We start from the raw sequence: 19,050 nt of genomic DNA, 5'->3' as shown, positions 1-19,050 counted from the left end.
CATCAGTAATAACAGGATTCATCTAGTATTGTTTCAAACTTTAAACTATGTAACTCGGATATGTAGGAACTAACTGCTTCTTATATAAACATGCATATTTTACAGTGTATTTCGTATACCAAGAATCATTTGTACAAGATAGTTCCCATCACTTAATAAGAAATCGGGACTTAGAAAATATATTTAGAAAAAAAACCACTGAACATTTACACAAATATAACAAACCTGTGGTTATACTTCTTCAGTTTCTGCAGTCCATATTTGGAATCCATTGATCCTTTAGATACAGGCTGAGATTCCAGATTTGCCATCAGCAAGTTGATAGATGACTTCAGTTCTTCAATATATAAAGATTCCATTTCTTTCAAAACAAATTTTGGCATCAGTTTCCGGTTCTGGAAAGAAAGTTGTGGTAAATAACATGATTGTGAAGTGAATCACAACTGTATGATGCTATTCTACTACATATTTATGAGTATTCTCTAGAAAACCTAACACCCAGGCCAAACATTATTCCTTCATTGAATCCCTTAACCTCACTTCACCTAACAAATGTTAAAGCACATACCACAGGAAGGGTTTACAGACACAACAATGGTAGATCATCATGATGCAGACCCTTGCTAGATTATGCAAGACTCAGCTTATACAAATCTGACTTCAAATACAAACAAATACATTTTAAAAACTATTCATTCTACTATTTTCATAAAATTACTTACTGCAGGCATAAATTTTTATTTAAGAAGCTACCACTATAAATTAAGCTACGTTAGGTATATAAGGATGTTACACTAGTACCACCACAGCATATAACACAATAATTATATATATTATAATAATAGTAATTAAAAAAATTCAGCTTGTGTGTTTCCTGAACTCATCCCTTATGTAAGTTGGAGATTGTATGAACACAGTCAACTCTTCAATGAAATGATCTCTTGTTACCTATTATCAGTTAATTTTAGTATGTGGATAAAATATCTGTTTCCCATCTCTTTCTGGGATGCTGTTGTAAAAGGTGCTGCTTCCCTTGTCACTAAACTTGCATGTTTTACTTTGAATTACAGCTACAATTTACAGACCAAGTCATATTCATTTGTCTGGTGCTATCAGGATATCTCTGTATGGTTGACATTTACACTCCACAGAATTCTTCAACACAGGAACATTACCTACAACCTGTTTATTGCAATGCCTCCTCTTGTATAGTATTGTTTCTTACCTTTTCCATTTCTGAAACTTTTTGCATCCTACCATCCAACTCCCTTCTTATTGCAGCAGCCTGTTCGTCTGCAGAATCCAACTAGAAGAAGAAAATGTAAATACATATACATAATATGTACATTCTGACAGATCATGTGTATGACTGGCACAATGTTTGTAACAACTAAGTCAATTTTTTGCAAAAATGCTACCAATATTCAGAATGGACTCGTCGAAATATTGTTGACGTCCTTATTGAGGTCTTCATAGCGATGGATATATCAGTTGTTGTCTTCTTGGTTGTAATGCCATCTAGACTTGTAGGTGGTTTCTATTTCAGAGGAAGAAATCACTTTAATTTTCAGGGAAAAGATGGAGGTGCTATGTTCCTCCACAATGTTGGAAACCACCTAGAAGACTACAAGATATCACAATAACTGAAAATGAAATTTACGTTATGAAATGAGAGTCTAAATTTACCTGCAAGGCATTGAATAATAGCTGGTGCTCAAACTTTTTGATTCCAAGGATTTGTTGGAACATATCATACAGCTGCTCTTTAGACAAGATCAGCTCACTGTTGAGAGACTGCTGTTGCATCCTGGATGGTCTCTTTGAGTCGTCGTCACCTACTAGAAAAGTCTCATCACAATAACTGAATAAATACATAATATCCACTCAACCAAAGTGGTCCCTACTTTACCCAAGCTGTAATATCAGTTGGCAGTGGTTTTTATGTAATTTAATGAGGGGTAATAGAATAATTATGTATGTTAAATTGAAATGAACTGAGAAGAAACATCTTTGACATCTTTTAATATATTCTTCCAGCATCTGTCTGGTGAACCTGAGGTTAACCATAAAAAATTGCAACCAAGATAGACAGTATCCTGTCTCTGATTTAAAACCCGAAATGAATACAACTAAGACTCACTGCTGCTCAAGTTAACCTGCCTCATAATTTGCCAGCAGACCTCATATGTTTACAAAGATGAATACAGTGAAACCTCTATCCATCGTTCCCGGAACTATCGTTTTCCCGGATGCATCGTCCGTTTTGTTCGGTCCCGAATACATCCCATATAAAATAATGTTACATTTTCCCGCTTCTATCGTTCCTCGAACTATCGTTTTATCGCATCGATCGTTCAAAAATCTTAGTCCCGGCCAACAATTTTCCCGCAATGATCGTTTCTGAGAAATTAAAATGCTGGGTTTTGAGATAAATTAATACCGAAAGACGCACAATGTTTTTGGAATACACAGTAGCGGTAACCTGTTATGTCGCCCAACCAGCACAGATCCTTTTGGAATGAGGGGTCAGCGGTGCAGGGGTGATAGTTGGAGTGAATGGCGGTGCTCATTGTCAGAAATTTTACGATTTTAATTAGGGTGCACTCATATTTCGTTCCAGCGATGCCAAATGGCATGTGCACTGTGAATTTCTTCACAAATGCTTTTATTACAAGTACAAAGGAAAGGCTGGCGGCACTTTTCATTCTTCTGGTTCATCTCGTTTCCAGTGGTTCAGGGTCTTCTACAGCTACGTTTCGTCGTGTTCGGCAGTAATAGTATTTCCATTCTTCCTGTTATTGTTCCAGTCTATACTTTTGTTATTCCTCTTACTCCTGTTAATTATTTTGTTATTATTCCTGTACCATGTCTCGCCCACTAAAGCAAGTCAGAACTCTTCAAGAAAGATTAAAAATCATAGAAGAAGTGGAGAAGAATCCATTTGAAAAAAGAATCGACATTGCTAAACGCCTTGGATTAGCACCATCTACTTTAAATTCAATAGTTGCAAAGAAGAAAGAAATCCGAAAACAAACTGACAAGTGCGGTAATTCATGCAAAAAAAGGAAATCCGGAATAAAATCAACTTTCAGTGAGCTAGAAAGTGTCCTCTTCACTTGGTACCAGCAATCGCGGGCCTCAGGAATTCCTGTTGATGGCAACATCTTGCGGGAAAAAGCCAAGACGATAGCCGCAAGACTGAATATTGAAAATTTTGCAGCGTCGAATGGCTGGATTAGTAGGTTTAAAGAACGACATGGTATGGTCTACAAGAAGTTAGCCGGCGAAAGTGCTGCTGTGGATGTGGAAGTAACGGAGCTGTGGCTCGAGAGACTGCCAACACTGCTGGAGGGATATGAGCCGCGGGACATTTATAATGCGGATGAGACCGGACTTTTCTACAACGCCCTCCCGGATAGGACTCTGGCATTGAAAGGTGAATCTTGCCACGGGGGAATACGTGCAAAACACCGAATTACTGTTCTTCTGTGTGTTAACAGTGACGGTAGTGACAAACGGGTTCCGATTGTAGTTGGAAAATCACGAAAACCGCGTTGTTTCAAAAACATGAAAAAACTTCCGGTGAAATATCACGCCAACAAAAAGGCTTGGATGACAACAGACATCTTTACGGCGTTTTTAAGTTCTCTGGATGCCTCCATGGGCGCACAAGGCAGAAAGATTTTGCTGTTTGTTGATAATTGTGCCGCTCATCCGAAGGACACGACATTTCTACGAAATGTGAAAGTCGTGCAGTATCCAGCAAATTGCACGAGCGTCTTGCAACCGCTTGATTTGGGCATCATAAAATCTTTCAAGCAGTTGTATAGAAAGCGCCTTGTGCAAACAGCTGTATGTGCAATGGATGCTGGGAAGGATGTCAACATGAAAATTGACGTGCTACAAGCAATTCATTTCACAGTGGCAGCTTGGCGGCATGTCTCCCAACCAACTGTTCTGAATTGTTTTCACAAAGGTGGCTACGGGTGTGAACTTCGCGCAGAAGCAGACTCTAACGTCAGTGTGGATGAGCATGATGGCTTTCACGAAGACTGGAATAGATTTGGCGCCGTGAAAGACGTGGTTAAATTTGGTGACTACGCGGCAGTAGACAGCGAGCTTGCTACATGCGGAGTCGACACGATTGATGAGTTGTGTGACGATCGCGAAGGGGGTGGGAGCGGTGAGGAAGACGACGAATGCGAGCCCGAAGCTGTGCCGAGTTTTGCCGAAGCACACGCTGCATTGGCAAAAGTGAAGTCGTTCTTTTATGCCCATAATATTAGCGAACGTGACGAGGAAAACATTTTGAACGTGGAAAGTACTCTGTTTGGTCTAAAACGTAAAGTTTCGACAAACCAGTTGTCCATTAAAGACTTTTTTGGTAAAAAGAAGTAACTTTGAAAGAGAAACATTGTTTTTTTTTTAAATTTTTAATGCTTTCCCGCATCTATCGTTTTCCCGCATCTATCGTTTTTATTTCCCACCCCCGCCGAAAACGATGCATCGAGGTTTCACTGTACTACTTCATATCAAACTAGTCAAAAATTTCATTCATTGCAATGTAATAACTATGAATATTACAGATTACTGATGAGGTTGTATTTTTACTTTATGTTAGGTTAGGTTAGGTTAGGTTATGTTAGGTTAGATTAAGTTATGTTAGCCTAAGTTAGTACAGATTACTTTAAAAGGTTAGGTAAGGTTAAGGTAGGGTGGGCTGGGGTGGGTTTGTTTACTTTTTGTTAAGTTAGTTTAGGCTATATGAAATAACTTTGTTTGGGTGCAGGAAAAGTGTTTAATGAAATCCCTATTCATAGCTCCTATACAGTGCTCAAAATTAACATGAACAAGTTGATGTATACCTTTAAAAATGCAGTCAAATTTTGCCATCCAAGAAGTAAGTACAGTTTCCTTGCTAAGCCCATCAATCTCTGGCAGTGATCTACAACATACAGAAACAAGAAATAGCCATGTGAATTATAGTACCACCCATCATACTGAAGTGTTTCACTGTATAACACTGTCTTTCAAAGGGTTTCTTCCTGTAACAGGATGTTATAACAGCATCTTCGTTTATAAAGTAAATATTCTGATAACAACTTTGTATTAAGAAATGTAGCCATGGCACTTTTAGGTACTTTAAAAGTTCTTTTGTAATAAACTTTAAAATTATTGCCTCCTCAAAGGCAGAAGGCTAAATTACCCTGTAAATACAAAAATGCAATATGAAAATTAGGAGAAAGATGAAGGACACACTGGGAAGATAATTTAAGATAAGTATGGATGTTACATTTCCTAATCTGTCAAGACATGAAGACCAGTATTACAGCTAAGTGTAGTGGGAAAGACCGTCAATATACAAGGCCTCTTGTCCAATCAATCTCTAGCTCAAATCCTGTGACAGTAGTATAGTATCAATTAATCTACCTGTCACTTCTTTTCCAAATTGTGGGTTCTTCAAAAAACTAGCATCCCTACACAGGCAAAGAAAATTAGGGCTATATATTACATAAACATTTAAAGAAGATGATACGTTCCTCTGGGCTGTGATACCGCAAGAACCACAAATCTCTGACAACTTGTTTGCGGAGTTAAGAATAGTACTGAGACAAGACAGAGACCATAATGTACAGTTTGAGTCCAAGCTCTTTTTTCATGCAGAATGAGGTATGAGAAGAGAGGAGGTGGAAAAAGGAAAAGTGACAGAGCCAATCAGGAGCCGTGAAGGACACTGCTTGTCTGATGTACACAATTAATATTCACCCTAAAAATATGTCTTCTCAGTAAGAAGCCAGAGACTAATGACCTGTGCTCTGTCATGCGTACAGGATCCACCCTCAGCGAATTATATTCTTTTTGGTAACAGCGACAAATAGTAGAGGAAATCAACTTCGTTCGACCAATAAGATGTGACATTTAAGAACTATGAATGGTAGCAGCATCATCATACCTACCTAACACGCTTCTCAATATTATTTCTGAACACTTCTCGGAAATCATGCTGAGAACAAGCGCCTGATTGTACCATCTTCATAACCCTCTCAGATTTAAGAAAAACTTCAAAGTAACTCTGTACAGCATTTTGAAAAGCCTCATCTGCCATAATCTGTGTGTCACCCTTCAGGAAGCTCTGAAATTTGAAATTACACATAATATTTTAAATGTTTAAAAAAAAAAAAAACATGATACAAAGATAGTTCAGATATATTTATGATAATTATTACATGCATATTTTTGTTTAGATTTCAATTAATATTTAGCCTCTTCATGCGATCTGAATCATAAATGTTATAAATAAATCACTGTAACTAACCTGGAAACGCCCCTGGATTACTTCCAGTTGCTGCTTGGTAATTTTGGTATGCCGTCGTGTCATGTCACCTGGTTGCTTAGCATTAAATGGGTAAGTAATGCATCGTGATATGAACACATACAGTTGAATTTTTCGTTTACGCTCTTCTTCTTCGCGTTCCTGTTTATCCTGAAGAATTAAAAAAAGTAAAGTAATTTGTTAATGATTCTTCACATTCAAGGAAAAGCAAAAGTATGGCAGAGTCACATAGGAGTAACATCTGCATTTGCAGTCCGCGACTGTAATCTTGAGACTTGCGGGGTGAGGAAGTGGGGCTTGGGACCTCCTGCATTCCTTGCAAGTCCCAAAATTACAGCCGCGTACTGTACCCATAAATATTACTAAATTATTTATGGCATAACATTGAGGTCTTAAATTGAATTTTGAGAAACAGAATAAAAGTTTATTTTAAATGTTACCTGGAGCTCAGCTTCTGCCTTCTCGCTGACAACCGAGGGGCTGGGACTGGTGGGTCGAGGCAAAGAATTGGTTCTTGATGCCCCAGTGCTATGACTGAGTGTCTCGGAGGACACGGCACTTGCAGGTGAAAGTGACCTGAAATCAGAGTTTTAAGAAAATTATGAACACACGTCCACAGAGGATAGACAGCCTGACAACTTGTGGATATTGAAGAATTAAAGATTTTGCTGAAAATGGAAGCAAAAGGGGATAAACAAACCAGGACATTAAAGTATATGTAATGCGCTATGTCATTACAGAAGTGTCAAGTAGTTATGGTACAAATAAGAAAAAATAATGACCACCTGATGATGCTGTTCTTCTGGGTTTTGGAACCATATCATCACAGATTTCGTGTCTTTAATATCATGCAATGGCATGGAATGAGAATTCAGAGCCCTTCTCCACGTTAATAAACTATGACATAGGTAGGGAGGAACGTCGGTTGGGGTTTAATATTTTCACGTTCAAACAAAGTTCTCCCAACCATAAAATCTGGGTGCAAAAATACCGAGTCCTTGTTTACACGAACCGCAGGTAGCGACCCAGTTCTTTTGCTGCTAGTTCGTTTAGCAAGCCACAAACACGTGCTGATAGAAAGTAGCCTTTTTTTTTAATCTCGGCACCAGATGAAAATGGGATGTGAGCTCAACGTTCAGTCGCTTTAATCCCGCTTAAAGAAGTCCAACATCCAGGCATGTTTGTTGGACCCCCGAGGCAGTTTCGGCACTGGGGTATAGATAAAAATCAGTATACAGCTTCGAATGAATAAAGAATCGGTCATGAACTAATGTAAGTTACAGTCCCAGCACAAATCTGGAAGAACCGAGGAAAACCACGAAAGATATCAGTAAAAATAGTCAGTATCCGGACAGATATTTTAATCTGCGAACTCCAGAAAATAAAGCAGCAGTGCCAACCACTCGGCTGTGACGTTTGTTAACTATCGACTCAAAAAATTCTGAGTAGGTCTACAGCTCTGGTACGCAATGAGATTTTTATCCACTGTTGAAAATATATCAGAGGCGTATAAACTCTTTGCAGCCGATAAAGAAAATCAGTTATTACTACAAAGAAAACAGTAATTGTCTAATCTGAGAGTTATAAATACATTCTGTGGGCAAAATACAGTGTTACAGATTATTGAAGCTAGTGGCAAATACACTTACAACTGGGCTTTAGGCAGAAACAATTACCTCCTCCCCCCTCCAGACATGTAGGTTTTGAACCCCACGAAAAACACGACGGGCAGACAGACATGGATAGGCCCATAAGCTGTTAAAAAAAATTGACACTTTCGAAACATCGCTATTTTTTTTTTTTACATCTGGAGGAACATGCACTCTGACGGGTAAGAAGAGAACTACAATAAGTGACAGAACCATGGCTCTTAGAGGAAAATGGTGGTATAGCATCATGAATTTTTAATTCTCTGCAGTAGGCGGACGACTGGCCAGCTTCACGCCTCGGCTGCTTTAACCTAATTAAAATATCTTCCGGTAACCGTCAGAAGAGGGGTTGGTTTGCCCCAAAATCGTGTGGATGTTGTGGCGGAAAGAAAAATATTTGCCCCCGCCGGTAGTCGAATCCCAGTCGACTCGAAACAGATGCAAAAGCGATTTATCGAATGCGGAAAGGCACAAACGTCATATTTAGGGAACCCTGACTTCGTTAACACATCGGATGTGTGAGCACTTTAAGCTGAATCAAAGATGCTGTAACTGGAGTGAAAATACAAACTGGTACGAGGAGAGGCGAGGTGCTGAGGGGTGCTAAGGACAGGGACGACGGGTTATGTGGGGGGGTGAGCGGGGACGATGGACGTGGAGAGAGGGAACGGCGATCAATAGAGATGCTACGGAAACTGCAGCCAATGTGACTGCATTGTTTTACTACGAATAACTTTTGCTTGTTGGAGAAAGAACTGGTAACGTATTTTATTAAAGTGGGTCGACTATTAAACTAAATTACTAAGTGGACATCTTAACACGCTGTTCCAACTACTACTGTTATTTTACTTCAAATATATGAATAATAAGTAGTACGAAGATCATATTCTGAAACGCGAATAACTGAATTAAAGAACACAGACAAGCAAGAAATTTTACTCCTAATATAATAACCAATGTCCATCACGTTTGATTCATGCGATGGGAGACAAAAGTGAAATTGGAAGTACACACACAGCGTAACGATTATAACTCGTGCGGTCTGTTACTGCCTCCAGATTTTCAGCTCGAAAATGATAACTTCTGGTACTTTGTTGTAAACAGACACGGCAGACGATAAGGGACGTAAACATATAATAAGAGAATCAATAGAATAAACGTTGGTCTGACGTCATGGAAATCAGAATTCTTGGAACGAAAAAAAAACCCTGTTCGTACAACAAAGGAAATATAAAAAGCCACCATTACAAATACCAGATGGTTACAAGAAAATTCTGTTATGTAGAATGGACATTAGAATTGTCAGATCAAAATTAGAATTGAAATTGTTCGAAATTCTTTCGTAAAACTCCACAAGATCAGATTTTATGGCGTCATAATCCACGACATTAAAAAGAACTTAACTCTAAAAACCAGATATCAGATGTCTACAGCATGTTATCAGTACACAGAAGACGTTCATGCTAGGATGATGTTCTATGACGCTGTGTAGATCTTAAGATAGATACAAACGTTTCAGAGAAATACACGGTTTCCATCTTCCAGCTTCCACCTCTGTGAGAGAATGTCACGTTTCCTGCTTCACTCATGTGTCAGATAAGTTGCCGCACTAGCAAGGCGCTAGAAACTTCGTATGCATACAAAGACTTGTAATCGTATTTCTGTGTGGGTACGTTTAATTGGTTTTTTTTAATCAAATGGCAATGCGAATCTTAGGCACATTGTTTTTGAGGTTATGGTCTTAATTCTTCAGACTTCTGTGATGACGGCGACAAATACGTTCTCACGGCGGCGAGAATGAAGATGAACTGTATTCTGGGGTGCTACCGTATAGTCGAACAGCATACAAGACAACCGATAAACACAGTGAATATCTGCTAAACGCGAAAGTATACAAGAGAAGAGGAAAACAACGAATGAATGAACAAAACATAAATGGACGAATAAACAAAGAAATAATAGTAATAGATGTCATATGGCTAATCTATGGATTCGAGGAATGTAATAAATATCTAGGCATGCACATAAGTGTGTGTGTGAACGGAGAAGACACAAGACGATGGATACTTTTTTATTTCTAATTTGATTACGTCTGAAAATGAGCGGCTGCCAACATTACAACATTACAAACAACGAATGCGCCTTTCCAGTGTGCCAGATGCATTTGGTTTTTGCAGAATACTAAGTTCCAAAAACCGATCTATCTATGGCTAAAATAACATACTTTTGTTATGGTTCGAATGCAATCAAACATGACACGAAACACAGCCAATGCACTGTGCGTTGTATATCTCTTGCATTGTCCTCAATATTCGCAACGGACAATACGTTTCATTCTGAAACCTGCTGATTTCTGTGTCACAGAAATATTAACTTCAGTTCAGCTGAAGTTACACCTGGATCTGTGAATGGGACGCCAGTTACTGATAGCAGAATGTAAAGTTTTATATGAATCTTGTTCAGCAGAACACATCTGAAGCCTGAAACACTTCGTCAATGCTAGTTGTCTGCTGCACAATATTCTGCAGTAGAATATTAAAGTAACCAAGTTACTGTCAAGTAGAATGCGAGGTTTTCACGGCGGTGAGTACGAAGATGGATGTCTTCCGGGTTGCAGCGCCGTGTAGTCTAGTAGAAGTTCAAAAGAGAGAGAGAGAGATCCCTGTTGCCTCCATCATAAGTGCGATCGCCCCAATGAGCAAGGATCTCTGAAACGTTGGTAAACTTCTACCAAGACTTTTATATATTATTTAGTGTTCTGTCTGACGATAGGTCCATATGAACAGGATCCTTCGATCCTTTTCTCGGACTGGGACCTGTTCATATGCGTTCTTGGCAGATGATCCAGAAGTGGTTTGCCATTGCCTTCTTCTGTGTGTGAATGGGATGCCACGGAGAAACCGGGGAAGCCCCCGGAGGAAAACTCCGTGTTGCCTAGACCACGGCCTTGCCCAACACAAGTTATAAATTCGGGCACCGCCGGGAATCGAACCCGAGACCCCAGGATTACAAGGCCAGCGTTCTAACCGCTAGACCACCTCATCTTATTATTATTTAGTGTTCTGTCTGACGACAGGTCCATATGAACAGGATCCTTCCATCCTTTTCTCGGACTGGGACCTGTTCATATACGTTCTTGGCAGATGATCCAGAAGTGGTTTGCCATTGCCTTCTTCTGTGTGTAAATGGAGTAATTGTTGGGATGCCACGGAGGAAAACTCCGTGTTGCCTAGACCACGGCCTTGCCCAACACAAGTTATAACCGGGAATCGAACCCGAGACCCCAGGATTACACGGCCAGCGTTCTAACCGCTAGACCACCGTGGCTATTCTACCCAGACTACACGGCGCTATAACCCGGAAGATTAGTGTTGCGCTCCTGTTTTTCTTCTGTTTTGCTTCACCGTTATTCTTGATTTATTCAACGGCTTTATGAACTAGCAAAAGGATGTTTAAAGTCATCTGAGTTCTACTCTCAGACGTTTTTGTAATTCATGCAGTCCAAATTACTGTCTGGACGGTTACACGCGGTGACAGCAACGCCACGGGCTTCTGAGGTACTTTGTTTGAACGCCGTGTGTGTATCGCATCTACAAAGGTTTAATAATGCGGTATTCGGCGACCCTACGACCTTTCGCCTCCACCAGTCAAGGACAAGCAAATAATATTAAACCAAAACGACGCGTTTCGACGCTGCATAAATTCAGAAATTTACGTAGCATGATTAAGGGTCCTTTTGGGGAAATTAATTAATGCGACATTCCGTGTCTACGGAGACATGCATCTGTCTTAATTATCGCCCGCACTCAGACGTCACAGTGAGGAATCAAAAGATCATTTGGTTAGCGATGTTTCAGGAAACAGTCCCCGTTGACACTACAATACAAATGAAACCTAGAAACGCAAAATGCGTCCTTACTAATTATTAAAGCAGATGGTACACACAATTTCCATTCGGCATTGTAACAGCACATTGCATTGCCTCTTGCCTACATTACAGGAAAACGCGGACAGACATCCATGCCCTGATAATCTTGTCTTGCTGGAAATCGAACCTAGTCACCATACTTACTGACGTATCCCTTCTGTTATTTCATAACTTTCCATATCTCAGTTTGCCCAATAGAATTCTCAGCATTAATTACATACCTTTTCTTTCGCTCTTAATGTGCTACATAAAAATATATGGCACTGACAATCTAGATCAGTGGTATTAAACATTTTTTGTTCGCGTACCCCCAGATATAATTTCTCTTAAACTTTGTACCCCCAAAGTTGTTGGTGTATAATTCAAGTTATACATAGTATATAATCTACATCAAAATAAATTAAATCAATTACATTACTGATTATTCAGTGTTTATCATAAAATAATATTTTTTTTTAAATTTCACGTACCCCCTAAGATGTCTTCGCGTACCCCCAGATATAATTTCTCCTCAACTTTGTACCCCCAAAGTTGTTGGTGTATAAATCAAGTTATACATAGTATATAATCTACATCTAAAATAAATTAAATAAATTACATTACTGATTATTCAGTTTTTATCATAAAATAATATTTTTTTTAAATTTCACGTACCCTCTAAGATGTCTTCGCGTACCCCAGGTTGAATACCACTGATCTAAAAGATCTGGGAACAAATATGTCACGTTACTTTGTACATTTTCTCTAACAGAACCATCATCTTCGATTCACAATCCAGTCATCTCGGGGAAGCAGATACGCCACCCAAAAATATATGTGTACACAGGATTCTCACGTTTAAAACGTCGAGTATCATCATTGGCTTCACAGACGAATGGACGCGTGACAATTTATTGGAACGAGACGAGAGCGACCAAGTTTCCCGTCTAGTCAGACAGCGTCTTCGAAAAGCAAAGAAAACGCCTTCGAGCCACCCTATTTCGTCTGTTATTGGTTTCGACAGAGTACGCCCTATAATGTGGCAAGTATTTTTATCTACAAAAATTCGGAGGGGAAGCATGGCTTGACTTCACTGGGACAAAATAAAATTACTTTTAACGCAAGGCCAATCCTGTGTGAAGAACTGTCAATGGCTACAAGAGCAGGACATACAAACTCCAGTAACAATCCGCGGTGTCAGCAAGAAATAAGGATTGTGACTGCATTTTCAAATTAAATTACCGTAGTTTCATTCTGCCTCACCCAACACACATTCATGGGCGTCTCTTGTTTTGCAAATTTAATCATTTCTGAGATTTGAGTTTTTCACAGCAGCAAAGATTTCGATGCAGTAACGCACATTTAGGTAGACACGACTCAGAAGAACAGACATTCTCCTTATTGAGCCCTGAAGATGGAGACACTACGTTTATTCGAAACACTGGTATCTACCCATAAGTGTGTACGTTCTTAAAATCCGGAATACCAACATCGACTTCTTATTATTATAATTGACCATCCTAGGCTGAGTTTTATTTTACAAGGCTGTATTAATCTGTGGCTAACTAACTAACTAGATGGCTTACCGAACCCGAAGGTTCATCACCGAATTAACCAAAGCCCTCCACCGGACCCTGTCCTGGGTCAACAAAATCCAGTCTCCTTCAACTCCTATCTCCCATAGATCCCGCCTGAGATTATCCTCCCATCTACGTCTAGGTCTCCCCAGCGGTCTCTTCCCTTCAGGTTTCCCAACCAGTACCCGGTGCACACCTCTTGTCCCATCCATGCGCGCTACATGTCCCGCCCATCTCACTCTTCTCGACTTAATCACCCTCACAATACTGGGGGAGCAGTACAGATTTTTAAGCTCGTCATTGTGCAGTTTTCTCCACGCCCCATCGTCTTCCCTCTTAGGACCAAATATCCTCCTCAAACACCTGCAATCTGTGTTCCACCCTCTGAGCGGATTTAATTTCAATGATACAACTAAATACGATGCCATTACACCGAAAGTTTTTCTGAGCAGTTCTTGCTTGATTATTCTTTGAAGAGATGGGAAGGGCATGTAGCACGCAAGAGCACAACATTTTATTGGGACGCCTGAATGAAAGACACAACCTAGGACCTAGATGGGAGGATAATATAGAAACTGGTCTTACAGACTCGGGGCTTGGAGATGTGGGTTTACCTTGGAAGACTGGGAAGACTCCCGGGCACCTCGAGGTTCGCACTGCTGGGCTCTTGGTGGCGGTGATGACGGTGTGGTGGGTGTAGAGGATCATCTTGTTGTTCCTCCTCGCTTTCCTCTTCCGACGAACTTGGGTCGATCATGTTCACAGATCACTCGCTCACTCCTGGAACACACACGACACACATAACACGTAACAGCTGACGTAGGAGTGGTATTAGATGCACACCCTTAGATGTAAGGCTCGTATTAAAATGGATTCACAACCGGTTTATGAACTAAGCAAACTAGGCGTTCGCCCATGGCGGCATCACAAAATTACACAAATAAATAATAAAGAGAACACAATGATAGTTTAAAAAAAGAGCGAGGAAAACAGAAGAAGATCAAAAACGCGTGTCGTCCATGTGTTGCCTTGTCGGTGGATGACAACTTTGAGGGGAAAAACTGCATGAATTTTCACGGCTGAAGCTCTGTTTCTCCGAAACATTTGCAGCTTCCTACAAGACCAGACGGCGTCACAAACCTGAACCCACAACAAACTCACAGGAAGAAATGTTTTAGTTTCAATATTCGATAAACTGACACAGTGCCTACCTCCGTTGAAGCCGACGCGTGGCGGACGAATTTCAACCTTCTGGAGCGAATTTCACACGTGAACATTTTATAACTTCCTACCACATTTACCGATTTACCGGGTCTATAGACTGGAGACGCGTAATTCAATGTTGATTATACGTTCTGGACTGGAATTTTGGTCACAGAGAACTGCATATTCCAACACGTGGAATATTAGCAACGCTGAAGTTATTTTAAACACTGAAAATTACACCGTTATAGACCACGCACGGTGGAAATAATCTGACGACACGAAGCCCGCCAGACTTACGCGCAAGTGAACAACGGAGTGCCAGCTGTGCAAAACTGGGTTGAACGACGCATGTGGGTTGTTTGTTCCTGATAACCACCTCGGCATGTTCCGGCCTCTGCCACACCTTATCTGTGTACCTGTGTTGTAGTTCACTGTCGGCTTATCTTCTAACTCTGGCAGGGTGGCCATGCTAAGAGATTAGTAAACGTGAGTTGATTATAAATCAAGGAGGGTGAGACGTTCAAGGCATGTAGCACGCGTACGAAATCTAAGTAAGCCCACAGAAAAGAGGAGATTTGGTAGACTTCGGCTAAATCCATCATTTTTTTTTACTAAACAGAAGACTAAATAGTATTAAAAATATATTAAAATTGGCCGTCAATCACAATATAAGATAATTAAAAGATTAAAATATCATTTTACGTTCCGTATCGAGTACTCGATTTATGTTATAAACTTTTTAAAAAGTTTATAACATAACACCTGATGATGGCTATATATAGCCGAAACATGTAAATGTTCCACATGTAAATCGAGTACTCGATACGGAACGTAAAATGATATTTTAACCTTTTAATTATCTTATATTGTGATTGACGGCCAATTTTAATATATATTTTTAATACTATTTAAATAAATCACAATATGACGCACATACAATATCTTAAACAGAAGACTGTCTACCTGACACCGGATATTCGGGGTCCACAGCTCAAACTTTAGTAAATGTAATGGCGCTAATTTTCTTTGTACACAGCTATTTTCCTGAACTCCTTCATTCCACAGCATTCTAATAAGCCATTTTCCACTCGGAAATTCTTCCGCCCACTACCTCATTTGCGAACATTTTTAACGTATCTAACACATCATGTTCCCATCTGTAAATGTCATCTTTCCTTCTCGGATCTTTACCTCATCTCTCTCAGCTTCTCTAATTTATTTTATCAGCAAACCACTCAAATCCCACATCGCAATATAATATCAATGACCCGTTTTATCTTATATTTTAAAACAAATTCTCATCGCCTTAATGATGGAGGCAGTAAGCGCCTCTGAAACATGCCAATTTACTAAACACTACACGGCAAAACAACTTAAACACGAGTTAAGTTTTCAGGTTCTCACGGCTGCGAGTAGACTTCCGTCAAATTACAAAGCGCAACATCCCATAAAACAGTAGCCATTTTTAACCCAGAAGTACAATTTAATTAAAATAATCTTCCGATCTCTCAGAAAAGCGTAAATACTTTTTTATTTAATCATTCGAAACGCTATCAGTTACCTCAACATAAATACCAAACTCACTTGAACAAATCAATAAATGTGCAGTCGGACATTCCAGCCGATGGATCTTCGAAAACAGGTTTTTGAGATCAGGGAAGCTGCAGACACCGAGATCTGTTTATCTCGACTCATAACTTCTCTGATGTCACAAGATTAAAAAAAAACCTTCACAAAATCCAATGAAATCTTTCCTCATCCATCCACGCTTGACCGACTCCAGCTGTTTCGTAGGCTGCATGTATCGATTGCTGGTGGTCCAGCAAGCCGAATCCGAATTCTCAGGTCTCAGCCAGAGAAACGTCTGTATCCCGATTCAAAACATGGCTACGACACGCCGACACACGTCACAAAACAAGAAAACCTTAAGACGCCAGTCTTCTGGGTTGTCGCGCCATGTAGTCTGGTACACGTTTTTCAGTGTTTCAGAGGTGCTTTCTGCCTCCACCATCAGGGCTAAAATCGAGGCCTTGAATACACTCAGTCGTGAGGATGACGAGTCGGACCAGGACTTTCTGGTGGAACACCTTGTGTCTTAGGCTTTACTTAACGTACAGTGCCATTGCTTGCTGCAAAGTAATCACTCTTCCTGACTGTCCACTATGTGACAGCGCCGTATTGAGCAATCAATCAGCTGTTGGGTCACCAGTGACTATCGTCTTGTATCGATTCAACCTCAACAAAAATCCTTCGACGAAATCTGATATTCCTTCTACGCCTGGTCAGGAATCATTCAATATCGTGATTGAAGTCCAGTTCCTTTGAGAATCTAACTTCAAATCCTCATGCGCTGTAAACTTAACGCTTATTAAAGGTCATGCATTGACTTATAGACGGGGTTATAATTCCTGTTCCATCTCTATAAAGTGTTGAACAGTTAACGCCGTAGTACGTTGACGGATTTGAGTTTGTAATGCAGGACAACTCTGTCGGAGTTAAATTAATTCACGGCCACATACGAGTTTCAGTTTTAATGTCAATGTTAAACCTCACGCAATGATGATACAGTAGAACGTCAATTCTTGTAGAGGAGAATAAAAGAAATTAGGAGAGCGCACAAAACAAATCTCCATTTGCAGGGTAAAATACGAAAGACAAATGTTATCATTACAATGATAGAAATTCCCTTGTCTTTATTAAAATGAGGGCAGTTGCTCAACTGATCAAAACATTTACTTGGGTTTATTTAACCCAAAGATTCATTACCGTATTCACAAAAACCCCAGTATTGGACCTTATCCTGGGCAAGTCGAGTCCAGCTTAATTACACGCGCCATATTTCTGTACTATCAGTTTTAATACAACCCTTCAATGAACACCGAGGTCTTTCCCTTCAAACTTTCCGTCAGCAGTTCCGTTTGCATCTCATTCTCTCTGATTTAATCACCACGGAGCTGCTCATTATACGTTGTTACAGCCTCTTTCATGGGTCCAAATGTTCCTCTTTTCCCCTAACGTGCGAGACGAAATTTGGTACTCAACGGCAGGCAAACTTACAGCTTTGTAAATTTTGATCTTCAGACAATAACAAACACTTCGCACGTACGAGGTGCGATCGCAAAGTTTCCAGACTGCGCGTATAAAAACCCGTACACTTATCTCAGGTATTAAATTCATCCATCACCCTCGAAGTAGTTCCCCTGGGAGTGAACACAACTATCCCAGCGCCGCTGCCAAGCCTGGAAGCATCCCTGGAAATCTTTCTTTGTCAGCCTTTTAAAACGTGAATGCCACACAAAAGTTTGTGCACGACCCATTGCGGACTCCCCAAATGCTTGCTTTAGCAGTTCATAGGTTTCCGTAGCCGTTTTGGCGAGTCTTTGGCAAGAGATTCAGGCAGAATCGCAGATGGTGCTTGACAGGCTGACAAAGAAAGATTTCCAGGGATGCTTCCAGGCTTGGCAGCGGCGCTGGGATCGTTGTGTTCACTCCCAGGGGAACTACTTCGACGGTGATGGATGAATTTAATACCTGAGATAAGTGTACGGGTTTTTATACGCGCAGTCTTGAAACTTTCCGATCGCACCTCGTATATAAGAAATGCGAAATCCGAACTTTTTTTATAGGTTTTCAGCGCAACGATGTGAGGTATTGTGGACTTTATGTAGGTCGTCACTCAAAAACACTGCTACTACACGTCTGAGCTGGCAATTTTATTTCTATTGGAAAACATTTTGCAATCTGAACATGTTTCAGAATACAATGCTCTCGATGTATTCATGATCTGCACACAACTCGTTTATTTTCCGTCATTGAAACGAGCATAAACTATGCGATAAACATTTTTTTAAAGTCTAAAATAAATATCCGGTCGCTGTCAAAAATATACATGATTTTCAGATGCCAGATAATTCCTCTTGGTTTCCTCTCTTACTCAGTGTTATTAATACCACTGAACGTAAAATTGAACAACAACAGGTTTTAAAATTCAGCTGCTCACTTAAAAATATTTAAAAACGCAGTTCTTAACTAAAAGAAACACTTCGTCCCCATTATAAAAGTCAAAATCGTGGGTGAGATCTGACATTCTCAGTGCTGAGCATTACGAAGTTGTTGTTATCGGTCGTGACGCCGTGTAGACTCGTGGGTAGAAATTCAAAATTCGAAGAAACACACTGCCCCCCAAAAACGAGAAGGGGGAAAACACAAGGCAACGGATTCTCAAGGTCTGAGATATAAAAATTTGGAATGTGGTCTTGTTTGTTACAACGCACATCAGAGTGCGTGGCGTCACAACCCAAAAGACCACAATCCAATTTCTGCCATCTGTTTACGATCATAAAACAGTCGTGATTTCAAAGCCCAAATCGAATGCAC

General features: G+C 40.1%; 1 protein-coding gene across 15 annotated transcripts in view; it reads right to left on the bottom strand.

Annotated features, from left to right (window-relative positions):
- Cadps (calcium-dependent secretion activator 1) overlaps positions 1-19,050 on the bottom strand; it is a 103,599-nt gene that overhangs the window by 42,350 nt on the left and 42,199 nt on the right. For 11 of the 15 annotated variants that reach the window (XM_087355996.1, XM_087355999.1, XM_022071494.2 and 8 more), the window contains exons 2-9: positions 14,082-14,247; positions 6,775-6,910; positions 6,317-6,484; positions 5,958-6,133; positions 4,866-4,945; positions 1,687-1,838; positions 1,226-1,306; positions 226-395 (exon numbers count right to left, since the gene is read on the bottom strand). In XM_087355996.1, the coding sequence (XP_087212122.1) occupies positions 226-395; positions 1,226-1,306; positions 1,687-1,838; positions 4,866-4,945; positions 5,958-6,133; positions 6,317-6,484; positions 6,775-6,910; positions 14,082-14,224 (1,106 nt within the window). In that variant the 5' untranslated portion in view covers positions 14,225-14,247. Of the gene's footprint in view, positions 1-225; positions 396-1,225; positions 1,307-1,686; positions 1,839-4,865; positions 4,946-5,957; positions 6,134-6,316; positions 6,485-6,774; positions 6,911-7,119; positions 7,583-14,081; positions 14,248-14,678; positions 14,955-19,050 lie in introns of those variants that run through there. The other 4 variants (XM_087355998.1, XM_087356005.1, XM_087355997.1 and 1 more) reach the window with 3 other exon arrangements.

Source organism: Zootermopsis nevadensis, unplaced genomic scaffold (genome assembly GCF_977971745.1).
Source record: "Zootermopsis nevadensis isolate Lab colony 2312 unplaced genomic scaffold, Znev_1.0 Znev_ptg000025l, whole genome shotgun sequence".
In the NCBI taxonomy this organism is placed as follows: domain Eukaryota; kingdom Metazoa; phylum Arthropoda; class Insecta; order Blattodea; family Termopsidae; genus Zootermopsis; species Zootermopsis nevadensis.
This window is presented reverse-complemented; position numbering and strand designations above follow the sequence as displayed.